This window comes from Lithobates pipiens, unplaced genomic scaffold, assembly GCF_037356315.1.
Source record: "Lithobates pipiens isolate NorthernLeopardFrog02 unplaced genomic scaffold, aLitPip1_a1.2 Scaffold_28, whole genome shotgun sequence".
Classification (NCBI taxonomy): Eukaryota; Metazoa; Chordata; class Amphibia; order Anura; family Ranidae; genus Lithobates; species Lithobates pipiens.
Window position 1 is genome coordinate 148614700 of NW_027507789.1, and position 18462 is coordinate 148633161.

An 18462-nucleotide genomic window follows, 5' to 3' on the forward strand; every position below is an offset into this window, starting at 1 on the left:
CTGCCGAAAAGAAGGACAAGCGTGTCCCATGGCCACGTGCTGACGACAATGCACCGCGTCCACGACCAGCACTGTTGTCTCTAGACACAGAGCCTGCTTGCCCTCTTTTATCGGCTCGCGCCTGTCTGCCTCTCCTTGCTGGCCTTCCAGACATGGTAATGGCCTGAAGGGAGTTGGGTAAAACAGCAGTGTAATGGAGTCACACAACTCCCACTAAGCCCTGCAGATGGCTCTATTAGAGAACAGCAGTAAACGGTAGATACAGGTGTATATTGTGCTGGAGTCACACAACACCCACTAACTCCTGCAGATGCCTTTATTATAGAACACCAGAGATAAAGGGGTATACTGTAATTGAGTCACACAACACCCACTAAGCCCTGCAGATGCCTCTATTAGAGAACAGCAATAAAGGGTAGATACAGGTGTATATTGTGCTGGAGGCACAAAAAACCCACTAACTCCTGCAGATGCCTTTTTTATAGAACACCAGAGATAAAGGGGTATATACAGATGTATACTGTGCTGTGCTGGAGGCACACACAACTTCCAATAACTCCTGCAGATGGCAAGTGGGCTCAAATAGAGAAGAGCTATGTAGGTGGATATAGCGGTGTGTACTGGGTACAGAGCACGCAGACAGCACGCACAAGCTCCTAACACTACTGACTGCAAGCTCTATTATAAAAGATAGATCACTAGCTATATAGGTGAGGTGAATATAGCGGTGTATACTGCGGTCAGGGCAAGCAGACAACAACCACTACAGAAGAGCAAGATCGAAAATCGGCTGATAACGATCGGTGTGTACTGTGTTGAAGGTACACAGAACACCCACTAACTGCTTCAGACGCCAACACACTACACTAGGCCGCCGCACTGGCGGCCTTATATAGTGTGGGGCGTGTACTACACAGCCTGAGCTATGATTGGCCACAGGCATCCTGCCTGTGGCCAATCATGGCTCTCCTCGCTGCTGGCGCTGTGATTGGCCAAGCATGCGGGGTCACAGTGCATGCTTGGCCAATCATGAGCCAGCAATGCACTGCGATGGCGCAGTGCATTGTGGGCCATGAGCGCCACACAAATTTGGCGCGAACGGCCCATAACGTTCGGAATTCGCCGAACGGGCGAACAGCCGATATTCGAGTCGAACGTATGTTCGACTCGAACACGAAGCTCATCCCTACTCTGCAATACCCGCCAATACTCTGCAATACTCTGCAATACCCCCCAATACTCTGCAATACTCTGCAATACCCCCCCCAATACTCTGCAATACCCCACAAATGCTCTGCAATTACCCGCCAATACTCTGCAATTACCCGCCAATACTCTGCAATTACCCGCCAATACTCTGCAATTACCCGCCAATACTCTGCAATTACCCGCCAATACTCTGCAATGCCCGCCAATACTCTGCAATGCCCGCTAATACTCTGCAATACCCTGCCATAAATTGCCATACCCAGCCATACTCGGAGATACTCTGCAATACTCAGCCATACTCGGTGATACCCTGCAATACCCAGCCATAGACGTCCCCCCGCCCTCCAGTGCTTCTACCGACTCGCCAATACGATCAAAGCCAGAATCTTTTTTTTTTTATTTCAGGCTTCCCAGCCTAGAGGTGAAATGTGGGGTCTTATTGACCCCCATATCTCACTGTAAAGAGGACCTGTCATGCCATATTCCTATTACAAGGGATGTATACATTCCTTGTAATAGGAATAAAAGTGATCAAAAAAAAAATTTGGGGGGAAAAAAATGTCAAACTAAAATAAAGTAAAATGAAGAATAACATATTTTTTTTTTAAAGCGCCCATGTCCCCGTGTGCTCGCATGCAGAAGCGAACGCATACGCAAGTCCCGCCCACAATGAAAACCACACATGTGAGGTATCACTGCGAACGTTAGAGCGAGAGCAGTAATTCTAGCCCTAGACCTCCTCTGTAACTCAAAACACGTAACCAGTAAAAAAAAAATTTAAAGCGTCGCCTATGGGGATTTTTAAGTAGCGATGTTTGGCGCCATTCCACGGGCATGTGCAATTTTGAAGAGTGACATGTTAGGTATCTATTTACTCAGCATAATTTCATCTTTCACATTATGCAAAAATTGGGCTAACTTTACTGTTTTTTTTTAAGCACAAAACATGTTTTTTTTTTCCCTAAAAAATCGCGTTCGAAAAATTGCTGCGCAAATACCATGAGTGATAAAAAGTTGCAACAACCCCCATTGTATTCTCTAGGGTCTTTGCTAAAAAAACGTATATAATATTTTGGGGTTTCTATGTAATTTTATAGCAAATAAATTATGATTTTTACATGTAGGAGAGAAACGTCAGAATTGTCCTGGGTGTTCCAGAACGCCTGATGGCGCTCCCTGCATGTTGGGCCTCTGTATGTGGCCACGCTGTGTAAAAGTCTCACCCATGTGGTATTACCATACTCGGGAGTAATAGCAGAATGTGTTTTGGGGTGTAATTTGTGGTAGGCATATGCTGTGTGTGAGAAATAAACTCATAATATGACAATTTTGGGGAAAAAAAATAAAAAGGAAAAAAAATCTTGATTTTGCAGAGAATTGTGGGAAAAAATGACAACTTCAAAAACCTCACCATGCCTCTTACTAAATACCTTGGAATGCCTTCTTTCCAAAAAGGGGTCATTTGGGGGGTATTTGTACTTTTTTGGCATGTTAGGGTCTCAAGAATTTAAATAGGCCGTCAGTACTTCAGGTGTGATCAATTTTCAGATATTGGCACCATAGCTTGTGGACTCTATAACTTTCACAAAAACCAAATAATATCCACCAATTTGTACTTATTTTTACCAAAGATATGTAGTGGTAAAAATTCTGGCCAAAATTTATGAAGAAAAATTACTAATCTGCTAAATTTTATAACAGAAACGAAGAAAAATTAATTTTTGTTACAGAATTTTCGATTTTTTTTTCTTTTATAGCACAAAAAATAAAAAACCCAACGGTGATTAAATACCACCAAAAGAAAGCTCTATTTGTGTGAAAAAAAGGACAAAAATGTCATATGGGTACAGTGTTGCATGCCTGAGTAATTGTCATTCAAAATTTGAGAGCACCGAAAGCTGAAAATTGGTCTGGTTATTAAGGGTGTTTAAGTGCCCAGTGGTCAAGTGGTTAAAAAGATTTTTAATGGTGATTACACATCCTGAACTCTTGTACATTTACCTTGTCCATAATTTATTTCATCTATTTTCACTATTCTCTTAGTGATTTTGTATATGAATGTATACTGTATATGGTTTGTTTTCACATTTAGTGCATTTTTTGCACTGTTTCTGTATACACATTTTTAGTCAATTCATGTATATTGAGGTGCTGGCTGCTATCTATATCCTTGTAACTTAATTTCTTTTTTTTTTGCTCTTATATATGGGGACGTGTCTCACTAAGAACAATGGATGTGGAAGCATTTGACTGGTTCTAGTTAGGTGTTGTGTTACAATTATCCCAATGTAGTTATCGCTTGTTGAAAGCTTCACTCCTCTAGTATTTGTTTTTTGGTAGCAAAGGAAATCACTTCATGTGATAACAGTTGCTTCCAATGATCGCCATGAACTGTAACAGCACCCATACACTGGTTGTCGCAAGCAATTCATAAAAAGGTTCCCAACGCTAGCTCTTACTGGACTGTCTATCCATAATCCCACATTTATCTGTCTTATATCCCCTTTGCAGCATAATTATATTTAGCATAGTCAGTGAGGTGCAGTCGCACCCAGTGCTCACCTGACAGCCCCAGTTCAGAGTCAAGGGGAGACTCTGTCCCTGCTCCAATCATATGAGCTCACCCTGAACTGCATCTGGTCTGGCGAGTATGTTTGGGGGGGGGGTCCTTTCACCAAGGTCTGTACTGAGAGATGGGGAGGGGGCGTTATGAGGAAGTGGTATCTGTGCACAGTGAAGAGTTAGTACTGGGGGGGGGGGGGGGTCACTTCCTTCTTGTGTGGGGTCTATATTGGGGGGGGGTCTGTACCGAGGGATTTGTACTGGGGATGACTGTCTGAGGGGTCTGTACTGGGAAGGCCCCTATTCGGTGGTGGCGTCTATCCTGAAGGGTCTGTATTGGGGAGGGGGTCTGTACTAGGGGAGTCTTTGTATTGTCTGTATTAAAAAAAGTAGTGTTTGCACCAAGGGGCCTGTACTGGTGTACTGTGTGAGTGTGTGGGGGGAGGGGGGTGTTGCTGTCTACTGAGGGGTCTGTATTGGGAAGGGGAGTCTGTACAACAGGATGACTGTCCTGAGGGGTCATTATAGGCTATAGGGGGGGAGGGGATGTTTGTTTTGAGTGTATTGAGGGGTCTGTCCTGCTGCTGTGCTGGGCAGGGGGGACTTGCTCTGTACTGAGGGGTCTGCACTGGAGAGGGGGGTCTGTGTTGGTGTGCTGTGTGTAGTGTGGGTGGATATGGATCTGTGTTGGGGGGCTAGGAGGGCAGATTTAGGGATATTAGGGGAGATCTGTCTGTACTGTGGGGGATATAAACTGGGGATGGGTGGCACTGAACATAGTTATCAAGTATATGGCTCCATCAGCAATCAAGTTCAAAGCATATCTTGCGCTCATGTTGCATTATATCCTATGCATACTTTATGTAAAGACTCTTCCACTATGAGAGCTGTGATGTTCTCCAAACTCATCTCTAACTAAACTTGCACTTTTGTTTTTCACCAGTAAGCTTTGGGTGGGGGGTCATTTCTGCCCCGCAGGCCATGTAAAAAAAGAGGTGGGCTGTAGAGTGGGAATAACCCTGGCCAACTGACTATTGGAATAAAATAAAGTGTGCAATTCCAGAGTTCAGCAAGAACTATAAGTATGCCTGAGCTCATCTCTAGTTGCTAGAAGCCAGCAGCATGCTAGAGGTGGGTGATGCTGATGGGCTCAGTCTCCTGTCTAAGTGGGTAACAAGGAAAATATAGGCAGATGCAACTTTTCTGAAGTCACTGGTTTCTGGCTGGGAAGAAAGATCTCACAGGAAGAGATATAATAGGAATGTGAATTGCATAAATAGCTATGGAACAAATGTGAGAGGAACAATGAGCTAGAAAGTACTGGGAACCTCCTTCTGACAAATTTTGTATATAATTCTATTCGTGATATGGATGGCTTGGATAGTGTACACAGAGCTTGTAACTGATGTTTCGTAAGGGCTCATTAACACTAGCCCGCATAACCTTTTAACATGTGGGCTACTGACAGTCCAGCAAGGTTTTTTCTTTTTTTTTTCAACTGTATTTGAAGTTTCGCACAAGGACACTTCATTAGTGCCTTCACAGAGCAGGACGGCTTAGTGCCTTGTGCTGTAGTGACAAGCAGTGCCATCCAGTGTGCTGTGGAAAAATGAAGCATGTATATCTCACCAGCATTGTGGTGTGAATGGGGCACATGTACAATTGTTTTTATGTGCTCTGGTGGTGATCCGCGTTTTTCTTGTGCAGAAACCCCAGGTCACCACATATAGGGCAAACATACCCTAAAGGTACTTATATCTAACCTGTTGAACTTTTAGGGCACATGATAACACAGAATAGGTTGACTGCTGGCTGTGGGAAAATGCAAAACGCAATGCGATTATGCCAAGATTTTGCCGTGTTTTGCACTCTTTGGTCAAAACATTCCTATCCTAAACGAGATTCTTCAGTGTTCAGGAGTGGAAGGCTGAGGGAGGTTGAACCTCCCCTAACTACACCAGCTTCTAAACTCTTGTAAAACCTGTGTGTGCATGGCTACATAGGCTTTTATGTAGTGGAGTTTAGGAGCTTTGGCAAAAAAAATGGCAAAAGCTCCTAAACTCAAGTTTAGAAGCTGTAGTGTACACTGCATCTCAAGGAAGTTCAAAGAAGCTGCTCCTAAAGGCTTTTGAGCTTTTTTGAGCTCTCATTTTGTTCCTGCCCGAAAACTCCCCTCCATGTTGGCCAATGTGTCCATGCACACTATGGCTTTTTCAGGAGTTTACAGCCATATGAGCTTACAGGCAGAAAAAAAACCCAGGTGTTTGCGAGCAGAAAAGACACCTAAGCACCCAAAAAAAATGCAAAAAGTTTAAAAAGTAGAAAAATAAACTGAGGGGAGGACTTGTGAAAAGAAAAAACGCACATGCACGCAAAAATTAGAAAAAGCTCAAAAACGCACAATGAAAACACGTGAAAGAGCACAAAAAAGCACAAACTGCTTTAAAGCGGTTCTTCACCCTAAAGGGGAAGTTTCGCTAATCTGATCCCTCCCCCCTCCGGTGCCACAATCGGCACCTTTCAGGGGGGAGGGGGGTGCAGTTACCTGGATAATCCAGGTATCTGCATCCACTTCCGGGCAGACCCCCGCAGACGCCCCACACCCCCACCCCCGTTGTGTTCTGCGAAACACACAGTTCCCAGGACACAGCGGGGGACCAGAAGAGACGCGCAGCTCGACTCACGCATCTGCAGTAGGGAACTGGGCAGTGAAGCCGCAATGCTTCACTTCCCGATTCCCTGACAGATGGATTCCGCCGACATCGCTGGACCCTGGGACAGGTAAGTGTGATTTTATTAAAAGTCAGCAGCTGCAATATTAGTAGCTGCTGGCTTTTAATATTTTTTTTTTTAGGTGCAGAACCACTTTAAGCAGAGAAATAAAAGCTCAAATGCTCGTCATAGCAGCTTTTATTAGAGTTGCAGCGTGCATGAACCAATAAGGTGCTCACAGATGTAAGATGATAGTTTTATTTTGGGAGTCAAAGGGTATTTTTAAGGCTGGGTTCACACTGTTGTGAATTGGATGCAGGTTTTCTCTGTATCCAATTCGCATGACAGGAGACTGACCAGCTCTCAATGGAGCTGGTTCACACATCTCTGGTGCAGCTGCAGAGTGCATTGCACAAAGGTCCTGTGCGTCTTTGGCTCCATTTCAGGTACATGACCCCTGCTGTGAGCCACGTCCACACACAGTGTGAACCCAACCTAAAATCAGGTAAATAATTAGTGTGCAGTTTGAGGCTGGGTTCACATTGCAGCGATGCAAGAATGCTGCGAATCCGCTGCGGGTTCCCGCATCGCATGCCTCCCAGCGGCAGTTCACACTGCCCTATGCGAACTGCTGGGAGTGTCAGTGAAAAGTTAATGACACCCCCAGATCAGTTTGCATATTGCAGTGTGATCTGCAAACTCGGACAGGAATCGGATCGCATGGTGTGAACACCCATGCGATCAGATTCTGCTGCGGACCAAAAAAGGGTCCTGTGCGAGTTTGGGCCGGGTGCGATGGAAATTCAGCCATACTATCTGTATGGCTGAACTCGCATCGCACAGAGATCGGATGTGATTTGCACTGCAGTGCAGTGCGAATCACATCCGATTCTCGTCCCCGCTGCAGTGTGAACCCAGCCTAAAGGTCTGTGGTCTTAGAGGCTCATTGGGTTCTTACAGGTGTTCATTGGGTGCCAATCAATGGTCCATACTGAGCACATATAACTCCCTACACAAGGGACTATATGCAATCAGCTTCTCTGATGCAGCCTGGACACAGATGGCTTGGCTTCCAGGGTTGCATGCACACTGGATGCTGCTAAGCGCTCAGTTGGTATGCTCCCATTGCATGTGTAGTGTAGATTCTTGAGGAATGGGGTCTGACTTATGATCCTACACAGGCCCATTGCATTCACAAAATGTCCCCGTCATTGTATTTTACTTAGAACTAGTAGTGCCCTAGGGCACCAATCCTGGGAGGGTTTTTGGTTTGTGCCCTAGGGCACTACTAGTTCTAGTATCTGACTATATGGATTGGACAAGACAAGGTATATACACACACACCAATCCCTCCAAATCTATTTTTTGTATTACTTGTGTAACTCTTATAATAAAATATATATACTTAGATGATGTTGTTGGTGTATTACCTGCTGGTGGATCTTCTGCTGGTAATACCTTTCAATTAGTTTTCGAGTACTGCAGGAACAAAGATCAAGGTCCTGTTCCAAGGTCTGTAAAAAGGTATACAAGTGGAACAAAATTAGATGCTATTGAAATATTAGTCAAATGATCAGTTTAGAAACAATCATAAGAGCTGTCCTTGTAGTTAAAGTAGACCTTCTCCAATGCCTGTGAAAATTATTCTCCATATGCCACTTACCTTTGATGCTCATTTATCCTGAATAAACCTACTTACATGCCCAGAGAATCCTGCATTGTCTATTTCTCGCCGCCGTCTACAATCTGCCATCTTTGTTTTCTTCATTATTGTGAGCAGGCTATCGCTTTCTGTTCTTGCAGTTGGCCCCTTTGATATCATGGCACCATATGCTAATTTCTCTGCTGTGGAGAGGTCCTGAGATATGTGATGTCAGTATCCCAGGAGGCTGAAGGTGGAGGCTAACGTGTCACTCTTATCTAGGCAAGAATTGAGGCAGGGGGCAGGTTGGATGAGAGTAAAAGAAAGATACATATATAGCCAGGAGCTGGCTATTATGCCTGCAATTCAGAGACATGTTGTGTTATTAATGTGGGGTAGGCTCCCTCTAGTGTTTGCTGGACTCTATGTGTCAATTTCCTTTTTCCTGTGATAGGATTTAGAGCAAAGCATCATGGGATGTGTAGTTCAGAATGCTGAAGTGACTATGCCAGTAGGACTGATCTGAACTACAATTAACAGAATGGTGAGTGGACTGACTGGATTGCTGGGAAAGGATATAAAAAGGGCCGGCGAAGCCTGGATCAATCTCTCGGGGTGCCGTTTGACTCTGCCAGCAGGAGGTCTGTGTGACAGTGAGCTGCTGTGGATTTACGGCCTACAGAGCGGGGAGCTGGACCGCTATACCCAGAGAGACCTTTGCCGACTGCATCAATTCTTCCCTGCAGCAGACCGGAGGCTGTTCCAGGTCATCCAGAGACGCCTGCACTTCAGATCCCAGTGGGCTGTGGTGTGGTGGGCACCATTTCCCAGAGCCAGGATACAGAGAGAGTTCCTGCTGGAGTCTTCATGCATCATCTACATCGTTGCCAACTGTATCTGAGTTCCAGAGTGGTGAGCGGGCATAGCCCAACTTATTGTTAAAGGCACTGCTTTCAGACATCATTCAGACAGTTCAACTGGTGGTACTTGTAGTTCCACTGAAGTCAGTTTTTATTTTATAACGAACACTAGAAGCAGACATCCATGCCCAGTTCACATTATTGATTCTAGTAGCTATACTGGATAACACCACTAGGATCATATCAAAGGAAGTTACAACACAACAAGGATAACCTAAAGTTCTGCCAAATTTGCTATACCCTGTTATTAAGGATTACTTTAGTTACAACACAACAAGGCTAGCTGAAGACACCTGGATTTAAGGAATACCCTTTTATCTTTACCCTGTTATCTTTTTCCCTCATCTGCTTTAATTGCATCGGACTTCATCTAAAGGGAGCCAGACAATTTGAATATAGTAGTCTGTACAGTATATTGTTTCTTTATATTGTGCAATATTTAATGACCTGTGAGTTGTGGAAGCAGAAGGGAGAAACTTGACACAGAAGATATAGTGCCAGTTGTCTACCCTCCTGTTAACCTGTTCACATAGGTTTCTGTGATTGGGTTAATATTTTTGTTCATTTACAGTTAAAGGAACTGTGCACCATTATATTGCCTTTTTGATGAGTATAGATAAAATATCTGTTTGTAAGAGTGTTTTTTACTATCTGACAAAGTTAAAATATACCTATTTTGTGTTCTCACTAATACAGTAAACATACTTGAACTGTTTCTTTAATATTGTTTGAGTCTCTATTTACTAATACAGTTGGTAAGAAGACTGAACCCAGGGTGTCAGAGGTAATGAAGGATTTGCAGAGTTGAGGTGATCAGTGGGGTACAGAGTCTATTAGCAGCCCTTTACGGGGGTACCACTACACACAGAAATGAATAATTTAATAAAATGGCTGACTTTTTTTTTTTATAATGTGAAGGGGAGGATTAGAATTGTGCAATGTGTATGTTTTGCTGGAAGGTCTATTTTATTGATAAGGTAGTTTGGTTTGACATTATTGGGGTATAAAGCAAATTATATGTAGTACAAAACACTAGTGACACCGTATCTCAAGAAATTATGGTAGAGGAAGTAACAAAAACAAGAAACCTACTAATATTAAATGTTAAGAACATATATGAAAAAATATCAGAAGCAAACGAATACAACATCTTAAGTACGATTCAGTAATACTCAACAGAAGAAAAATGAACTCTCATTCCACCATCAGGTGGAGCTTAAAGTGGATCCCCTTTTTTCTTCCCCCCTTACTGCTTACCAACTGTTATGCCGCGTACACACGTTCAAACTATACGGCGTACTTGGTCCGGCAGACCAGAGTCCGCCGTGTGTGGGCTCCGGAGGACTTTTTTCCCCCAAAAGTCCGGCGGACTTAGAAAGTAGTTTTGACTCAAAAATTGTCCGCCGGACTGCGAGTCCAGCGGAAAATTCAGCCGTGTGTGCGCTAGTCTGCCGGACTTTTGAAATTAACGGACTTTCCTGCACATGGAGAAAAGTCTGTTAATTTTAAACGTGGCTCCAGGTAGCCGGGACTATCGCAGGAGGTCAATGTCGCCGCTTCGGGGGCGAGATTGACATGCCGCTGGCCCTGTCACCTGGTATGGACTTAAAGGGGAAGCCCTATGCCGAAAAAAATGGCGTGGGGGTCCCCCCCCCAAGGTCCAAATAAGACCCTTATCCGAGCACGCAGCCCAGCCGGTCAGGAAAGGGGGTGGGGACGAGCGAGCGCCCCCCCCCCCCTCCTGAGCCGTACCAGGCCACGTGCCCTTAACATGGGGGGGGTGCTTTGATGTTGATGAGGACAAGGGCCTCTTCCCGACAACCCTGGCCGTTGGTTGTTGAGGTCTGCAGGCAGGGGGCTTATCGGAATCTGGGAGCCCCCTTTAATAAGGGGGCCCCCCAGATACCGGCACCCCACCCTATGTGAATGAGTATGGGGTACAATGTACCCCTACCCACTCACCTGTGAAAAAAAAATGTAAAAAAAAAAACACCACAACACAAGGGTTTAAAATAATTTATTGCACAGCTCCGGGGGTCTTCTTCCATCTTGGGGGGTCTTCTCGCCGGACTCCTCCACTATCTTCTGCTAGCTCTTTTACTAGCGGAGGAGCCCGGCTTTCTTCTTCGTCGCCCGGGGGTCTTCTTCCAACTTGGGGGGTCTTGTCCCTCTCTTCTGTTCTTCTTGCCGGACCTCCACTTTCTTCCTTTAGCCCTTTTACTAGCGGTTGCCCGGTCTTCTGTCGCCACCTCTTCTTCTGACTTCGGGGGTCTTGTCCCCCTCTTCGGTTCTTCTTGCCGGGCCTCCACTCCTTCTTCCAGCTCTTTTACTGGCGTTGGCCCGGTCTTCTGTTGCCGCTGTCGCCACCTTCTCTTCTTCTTCCTTGAGATGTTGACTCGACGCTGTCTGTGGCCGTAATGACAGGGACGTGTTGCGCTGCGACTTATATAGGGACAATGGGCAGGGTCACCGGGTAATGTCCTTGCCCATTATGATGTCACAGTCCCAGCATCCTCTAACAGGGAATCAGAAATAAATAGTAGAGCGGGAAAGAGATAGAACCTCTGTTAGCGCTATTTTTCTGTCTGTATTCCCATCAGAGATTTCCTTTCAATTCCTGCCACAATGACAACTTTTTCTCCTGAAAAGTAAATAAGGAGCAAAACTCTCCAAAAAGGTCACATGCAGCAAGACTGACATTGGTTTAAACTGATCTCTACAGTGAAAAATAAAAAAGATTTGGCTAGAGATACAGATGAAATAGGATTGGTGGCTATCTTGACAAATGATCATTAAATCATGTGTGAGACCCCTTTCTCACTGGGGCAGTTTTTAGGCTATTTAACGCTACAAATAGCCTCTGCTAAGCGCCTGAAACCCACCTCCCATTCATTCCAGTGTGCCTTTTCACACTGGAGCGGTGAGCTTTTGGGATGTCAAGGGATGCAACAGCATCTTTGGGGAAGATTGGGAGCGCTGTTTTTTTTGGGTTTGGGTTAAAAGCACCCCGCTAGCGGCCAAAAAGCCCCCCCGCAAAAGTACTGCTTAAACAAAAACTAAAACTAGCTTCACTTTAGAGCTAAAGGCCAGCGTTTTCAGTGTGAAAGGGGTCTTAAGCTGGCCAGACAATTGTAGAATTTAATTTGAGGTTTTTTTTTTTTTTTTTACGAACATTCATTACATTTTCTTTTACAAATATTTTTATGGAGAATCAATCCTAACATATTAGTATAGTCATGCGATGGATACATCAAACATAAGAAGGAAGAAGGTATCCTGCAAGCGGGATGATGCATAGGTATTATAGTGTTCCACAGAACAATGAAGGTGGCAACAAGCCAATATAAACAAAACATCACAACGTGGATTCGATTGTGCCCTAAAACCATGCCATGTGGAGGGCAACATAACTCGGATTTCGTCAGGAATACTGATGTGGAGACACATGCATTCTAGACTTTGCTGCTAAATAGACATATAAGAGAAACATAAAATAAATGGGATTTTTCTCCCCCAAGTGTGTCATCATTGTTTCAAATATCTCATTTTGTTGTAACCATCGTCCGTATGTCGACTCCACAAAACGGGAGTCTCCAGAAAAGATGTGCAGATGAAGGAGAAAGAATAGATAGACTGCAGACTGTGGGTGAGGAAATGTGGAGGTAATACAGAAAAAAGTGAAGAGCAGGAGAGGGGGAAGGAGGAGGGGTCCTCGGGAGCCGCACCAACACGCCATTAAATTGAAAGAAGTTGGCTTGGCTGTTAAACCTAGAGGGCTGAGTGTATGTTATCCAGGGTTGCCATACCCTGAGGAATTTGTCATGAGTGTCAGAATTAAATGTCAGCTTTTCATTGACCATTATTTAATTCATGAGATTTTTAACAGCTTCAAAGCTAAGTGCTGGGGTTTTCCATGCTCTCGCAATGGTTATCTTAGTGGCGTTAAAGAGGTGCTGAGCTAGTTGACGCTCCGGGCGAAAAAGTTCAAGGATGGGTTTACATAAGAGAGCTTCGTAGGGGTCCCTTCTAAGGCTAGAGTGGAGCATATTGCGTAGTAGGGTATAAACCCTAACCCATAATCTACAAGCCTTAGGGCATGTCCACCAAATATGGGTGTAAAAAAGTGTAGAAGGTAGTGAGTAATGTAAATGTAGTAAAAACTCTACATACTCTACACTTCCTAGTAAAATACATATTACTCTAGTATTCTACTATACTCACAGGGGCGTTTCTTAACCACTTTCAGACCGGACCATTTTGCTGGTAAATGACCAGAGGTCTTTTTACAATTTGGCACTGCGCTGCTTTAACTGGTAATTGCGCGGTCATGCAATGTTGTACCCAAACAAAATTTGCGTCCTTTTCTTCCCACAAATAGAGCTTTCTTTTGATGGTATTTGATTGCCTCTGCGATTTTTATTTTTTGCGATATAAATGGAAAAAGACCGCAAATTTTGAAAAAAAATGATATTTTCTACTTTTTGTTATTAGAAAAATCCAATAAATTCAATTTTAGTCATACATTTAGGCCAAAATGTATTCAGCCACATGTCTTTGGTAAAAAAAAAAGTCAATAACTGTATATTTATTGGTTTGCGCAAAAGTTGTCACATCTACAAACTAAGGTACGTTTTCTGGAATTTACGCAGCTTTTAGTTTACGACTGCCTATCTCATTTCTTGAGGTGCTAAAATGGCAGGGCAGTACAAAACCCCCCCAAATGACCCCATTTTGGAAAGTAGACCCCCTAAGGAAATTGATAAGTGGCATGTTGAGCCCATCGAATATTTTATTTTTTTGCCTCAAGCGATTGAATAATGACAAAAAAATAATTATTATTTTTTTTTTCACAAAGTTGTCACTAAATGATATATTGCTCACACATGCCATGGGCATATGTGAAATGACACCCCAAAATAAATTCTGCTGCTTCTCCTGAGTACGGAGATACCACATGTGTGGGATTTTTTGGGAGCCTAGCCGCGTACGGGGCCCCGAAAGCCAAGAACCGCCTTCAGGTTTTCTAAGGGCGTAAATATTTGACTTCACTCCTCACTACCTATTACAGTTTTGAAGGCCATAAAATGCCAAGATGGCACAAAACCCCCACAAATGACCCCATTTTAGAAAGTAGACACCCCAAGCTATTTTCTGAGAGGCATGTTGAGTCCATGGAATATTTTATATTTTGCCACAAGTTGCGGGAAAATTACAAACTTTTTTTTTTATTTATTTTTTTCACAAAGTTGTCACTAAATGATATATTGCTCACGCATGCCATGGGCATATGTGAAATGACAACCCAAAATAAATTCTGCTGCTTCTCCTGAGTACGGGGATACCACATATGTGGGACTTTTTGGGAGCCTAGCCGCGTACGGGGCCCCGAAAACCAAGCACCGCCTTCAGGCTTTCTAAGGGCGTTACAGTTTTGAAGGCCATAAAATGCCAAGATGGCACAAACACCCCCCAAATGACCCCATTTTGGAAAGTAGACACCCCTAAATTTAGGGGTACACTAGTGAGACTAGGTAATAAATGGCGGGTGCCCTGAAACTATAAAAAAATAACTAACCAACCAGCGTCACCTGTAAAGCCTCATACACACGATAGGACTTTGTACAAACTTTCCCTTGGATTTTTGTACAAAGGGCGTCGGCCCTGAACTTGTATTGCATACACACAGCAGGACTTTTTCAGCCAACTTTCACCAAATCACGTGGTTTTTCTGCTCTTTACTGCCACCTTTGGTCAACTTCTGTATTGTTGTCTGATCTTTTGCATTGGTTCTGAGCATGCCTGTTTGTACTTTGTACAAAAGTCCTATGGTTTTCTGTACACACGATCAGACTTTGCTCCATCGGACTTTTGTTGCCAGAAAGTTTGTCCGTCCGCACAGCCAACAAAAGTATGATGAAAACCAAAAAAGTTTGTCCGATGGAGCGTACACACGGTCGGATGTTGCTCCAAAACAGCTAATTTGCATGTTTGTTGTCAAAAAGTCTGATCGTGTGTATGGGCCTTAACCGTTATATGGTGATCACTGGTGAAAGGGTTAACTAGGGGGCAATCAGGGGGCTTTATGCGGTAGTATATGGGGGTCCCTGGCGCTATAAAAAGCTGCGGCGAACCTAAATACCTACCTGCCTAACTAGCGTCACCTGTGACACTAATACAGCGATCAGAAAAATGATCGCTTATTAGGCTGGGTTCACACTGGAGCGATGCAGGAACGCCACGAATCCGCGGCGGGTTCCCGCATCGCATGCCTCCCGGCGGCAGTTCACACTGCCCTATCCGAACTGCTGGGAGTGTCAGTGAAATGTTAATGACACCCCCAGATCAGTTCGCATATCGCAGTGCGATCTGCAAACTCGGATCGCATGGTGTGAACACCCATGCGATCCGATTCTGCTGCGGACCAAAAAAAGGGTCCCGTGCGAGTTTGCGGCGGGTGCGGCGGGTGCGACACGAATTCAGCCATACTATCTGTATGGCTGAACTCGAATCGCACAGAGATTGGATGTGATTTGCACTGCAGTGCGGTGCGAATCACATCCGTTCTCAAACCGCTGCAATGTGAACCCAGCCTTAGTGACACTGGCGACGGGGGGTGATCACGGGGTTAAACCTTTATTGGGGGGGTTAGGGGGGTACCTTAGAACTAAAGGGGGCTAACCCTAACTGCCCTAACAGTTATTACAGTCACAAATGACACCCGCCGGGTGATCAGGGGGTTAAACCTTTATTAGGTAATAAATGGCGGGTGCCCTGAAACTATAAAAAATAACTAACCAACCAGCGTCACCTGTAACAGTTATATGGTGATCACTGGTGAAAGGGTTAACTAGGGGGCAATCAGGGGGCTTTATGCGGTAGTATATGGGGGTCCCTGGCGCTATAAAAAGTTGCGGCGAACCTAAATACCTACCTGCCTAACTAGCGTCACCTGTGACACTAATACAGCGATCAGAAAAATGATCGCTTATTAGGCTGGGTTCACACTGGAGCGATGCGGGAACGCCACGAATCCGCGGCGGGTTCCCGCATCGCATGCCTCCCGGCGGCAGTTCACACTGCCCTATGCGAACTGCTGGGAGTGTCAGTGAAATGTTAATGACACCCCCAGATCAGTTCGCATATCGCAGTGCGATCTGCAAACTCGGATCGCATGGTGTGAACACCCATGCGATCCGATTCTGCTGCGGACCAAAAAAAGGGTCCCGTGCGAATTTGCGGCGGGTGCGGCGGGAATTCAGCCATACTATCTGTATGGCTGAACTCGAATCGCACAGAGATCGGATGTGATTTGCACTGCAGTGCGGTGCGAATCACATCCGTTCTCATAAACCGCTGCAATGTGAACCCAGCCTTAGTGACACTGGCGACGGGGGGTGATCACGGGGTTAAACCTTTATTGGGGGGGTTAGGGGGGCACATTAGAACTAAAGGGGGCTAACCCTAACTGCCCTAACAGTTATTAGGCCGCGTACACGCGGGCGGACTGTTCGCCCAACCTTGTCCGCTGAACAGTGTTTGGGCGGACAGTCCGCTCGTGTGTGGGGCTTCAGCGGACAGTTTCAGCGGACAGTTGGACGAACAAGGTCTTACGGAAATTCCGAAAAACTGTCCGCTGAAACAAGGTTTCAGCGGACTGTTCGCTCGTGTGTAGGCTTGTTCGGCCAACTAAGTCTCGCGCATGCTCAGAAAGGATTTCCACGTCGGAAGGTTGCATTGCAGTGTATTGGACGTCGAAATTTTCGATCCGTCGTGCGTGCCGAAACGTCATCGCGCATGGTTTCAGCAAACTGTTCGTCCGTCGTGTGTGGCCATGTCCGTCCATGCTAAGTTTGAGCGGACTGTTTGCCGAAACTGTTGGACGGACAAAGTTGGGCGAACAGTCCGCGCGTGTGTACGCGGCCTTACAGTCACAAATGACACCAATGCAAAAAAAAAAAAGCAATTGGTGTCACTGTGACTGGGGGGGGGTGTGAGTGTGCCTGGCATGTTCTACTGTATGTGTGGTGTGTTGGTGCAACTCACCGAACCTCTCTCCTCGGTGCCGGAACGAAAAATACCGACACGGAGGAGAGAATACATCACTTCCTCTCCTGTGTTTACATTACAGGAGAGGAAGTGATGTCACGAAGGATTTCCATTCGTCGAGAGCGATCGCGAGGGGGTGGCCATGAATGAATGGCCGCCCCCTCATCCCGGATCGCTCTCGAACGAATGCCGACCGCCGCAGGCACCGGGGGGGGGGGCCCGATCGGGCCCCCCACCCGCGGGCAGGCAGGGACTTATATATACGCCCATATGCCTGCCCGTGCCATTCTGCCGACGTATATCGTCGTGCGGCGGTAGGCAAGTGGTTAATAACTAGAAAAATCTTTGTGTAATATGTGAATCAGTATCCCTTCTCCTAAAGGGTGTGTAGCGGAGATATGTATGTCTTCATCCAAGGCTGCATTTGCTACGTATTTTCAGGAGTAGAAATTGAAGAATCCTTTGTTCGTCCAATAGTTGGTTTATTGTTCAGAAAGATAAGCAAAGACAAGATTGACATCTGGTAACATATGGCATGGTTTTGGCTTCTAAGGTGGTACTTCTGGTGTTACATTTTCAAAGTATAGCGTTCCTTCTCTCCCCACCGATCTCCACTCTCCACAATCCTACTCCATTCTTATACTGTTTCATGATGTTATGTCAGCATATCCTAATAACACCCATATTTGCATATATACCTAACATGGTTCAGTCTATAGATAAGTAGCATAACTCCACCCATTGTCCTGACATATTAACTCAAAAATAGAAATACCTACTCAGCAAAACCACTCCTCCCTATACTCTGTTGTTCTATGACCTTCAGAAACCATAACTTATTACCGTACATATAACTTACATATATTTTCAGAAACTTTTATCACTTAAAATATTAATTAACTCAAAAACTTCTAACAATGGGCCATTGTGCCTGTGCTTGCGCAGCCCCGAGAGCAGTTGAGTGAGTAGGAGGGGATAAAGTGAGCTATCCTGGATGGTGTATAGTACCACCTGTAAAAAAAACTTTGTATGCATTCTCCAGGATGGATACATTCCTGGAGCTTTTCATAAGGTATATTGTCATGGTCTGCCAGTCTTCCAGATCTAACCTCCTACCTAGGTCCATCTCCCATTGAAGGTCGTATTTTCTAACTGGGGGTTTCTTAAAGGTGGTGATAGAGGAGTAAATCAAAGATATTAATCCAGAAGAGTGAGGTCGGGTCCTGCAAACATGTTCAAAAGGGGTCAACACGTATGGAGTAAGTAGAGCCTTGAGAAGTTGTTGTATGAAATGTCGGAGTTGAAGGTAACCATAATGCTCTCTAAGAGGGATATTGTGAGAAGATCTAAGGGACTCAAATGTAAGTATTC

At 44.9% G+C, this 18462-nt stretch overlaps 1 protein-coding gene across 2 annotated transcripts in view; it reads right to left on the reverse strand.

Moving 5' to 3' along the window:
- The window catches only part of UNC13D (unc-13 homolog D), a 297875-nt gene that overhangs the window by 37122 nt on the left and 242291 nt on the right, over window positions 1–18462 (reverse strand). For both annotated transcript variants that reach the window (XM_077459688.1, XM_077459687.1), the window contains one exon: window positions 7914–7997. In XM_077459688.1, the coding sequence (XP_077315814.1) occupies window positions 7914–7997 (84 nt within the window). The remainder of the gene's footprint in view (window positions 1–7913; window positions 7998–18462) is intronic.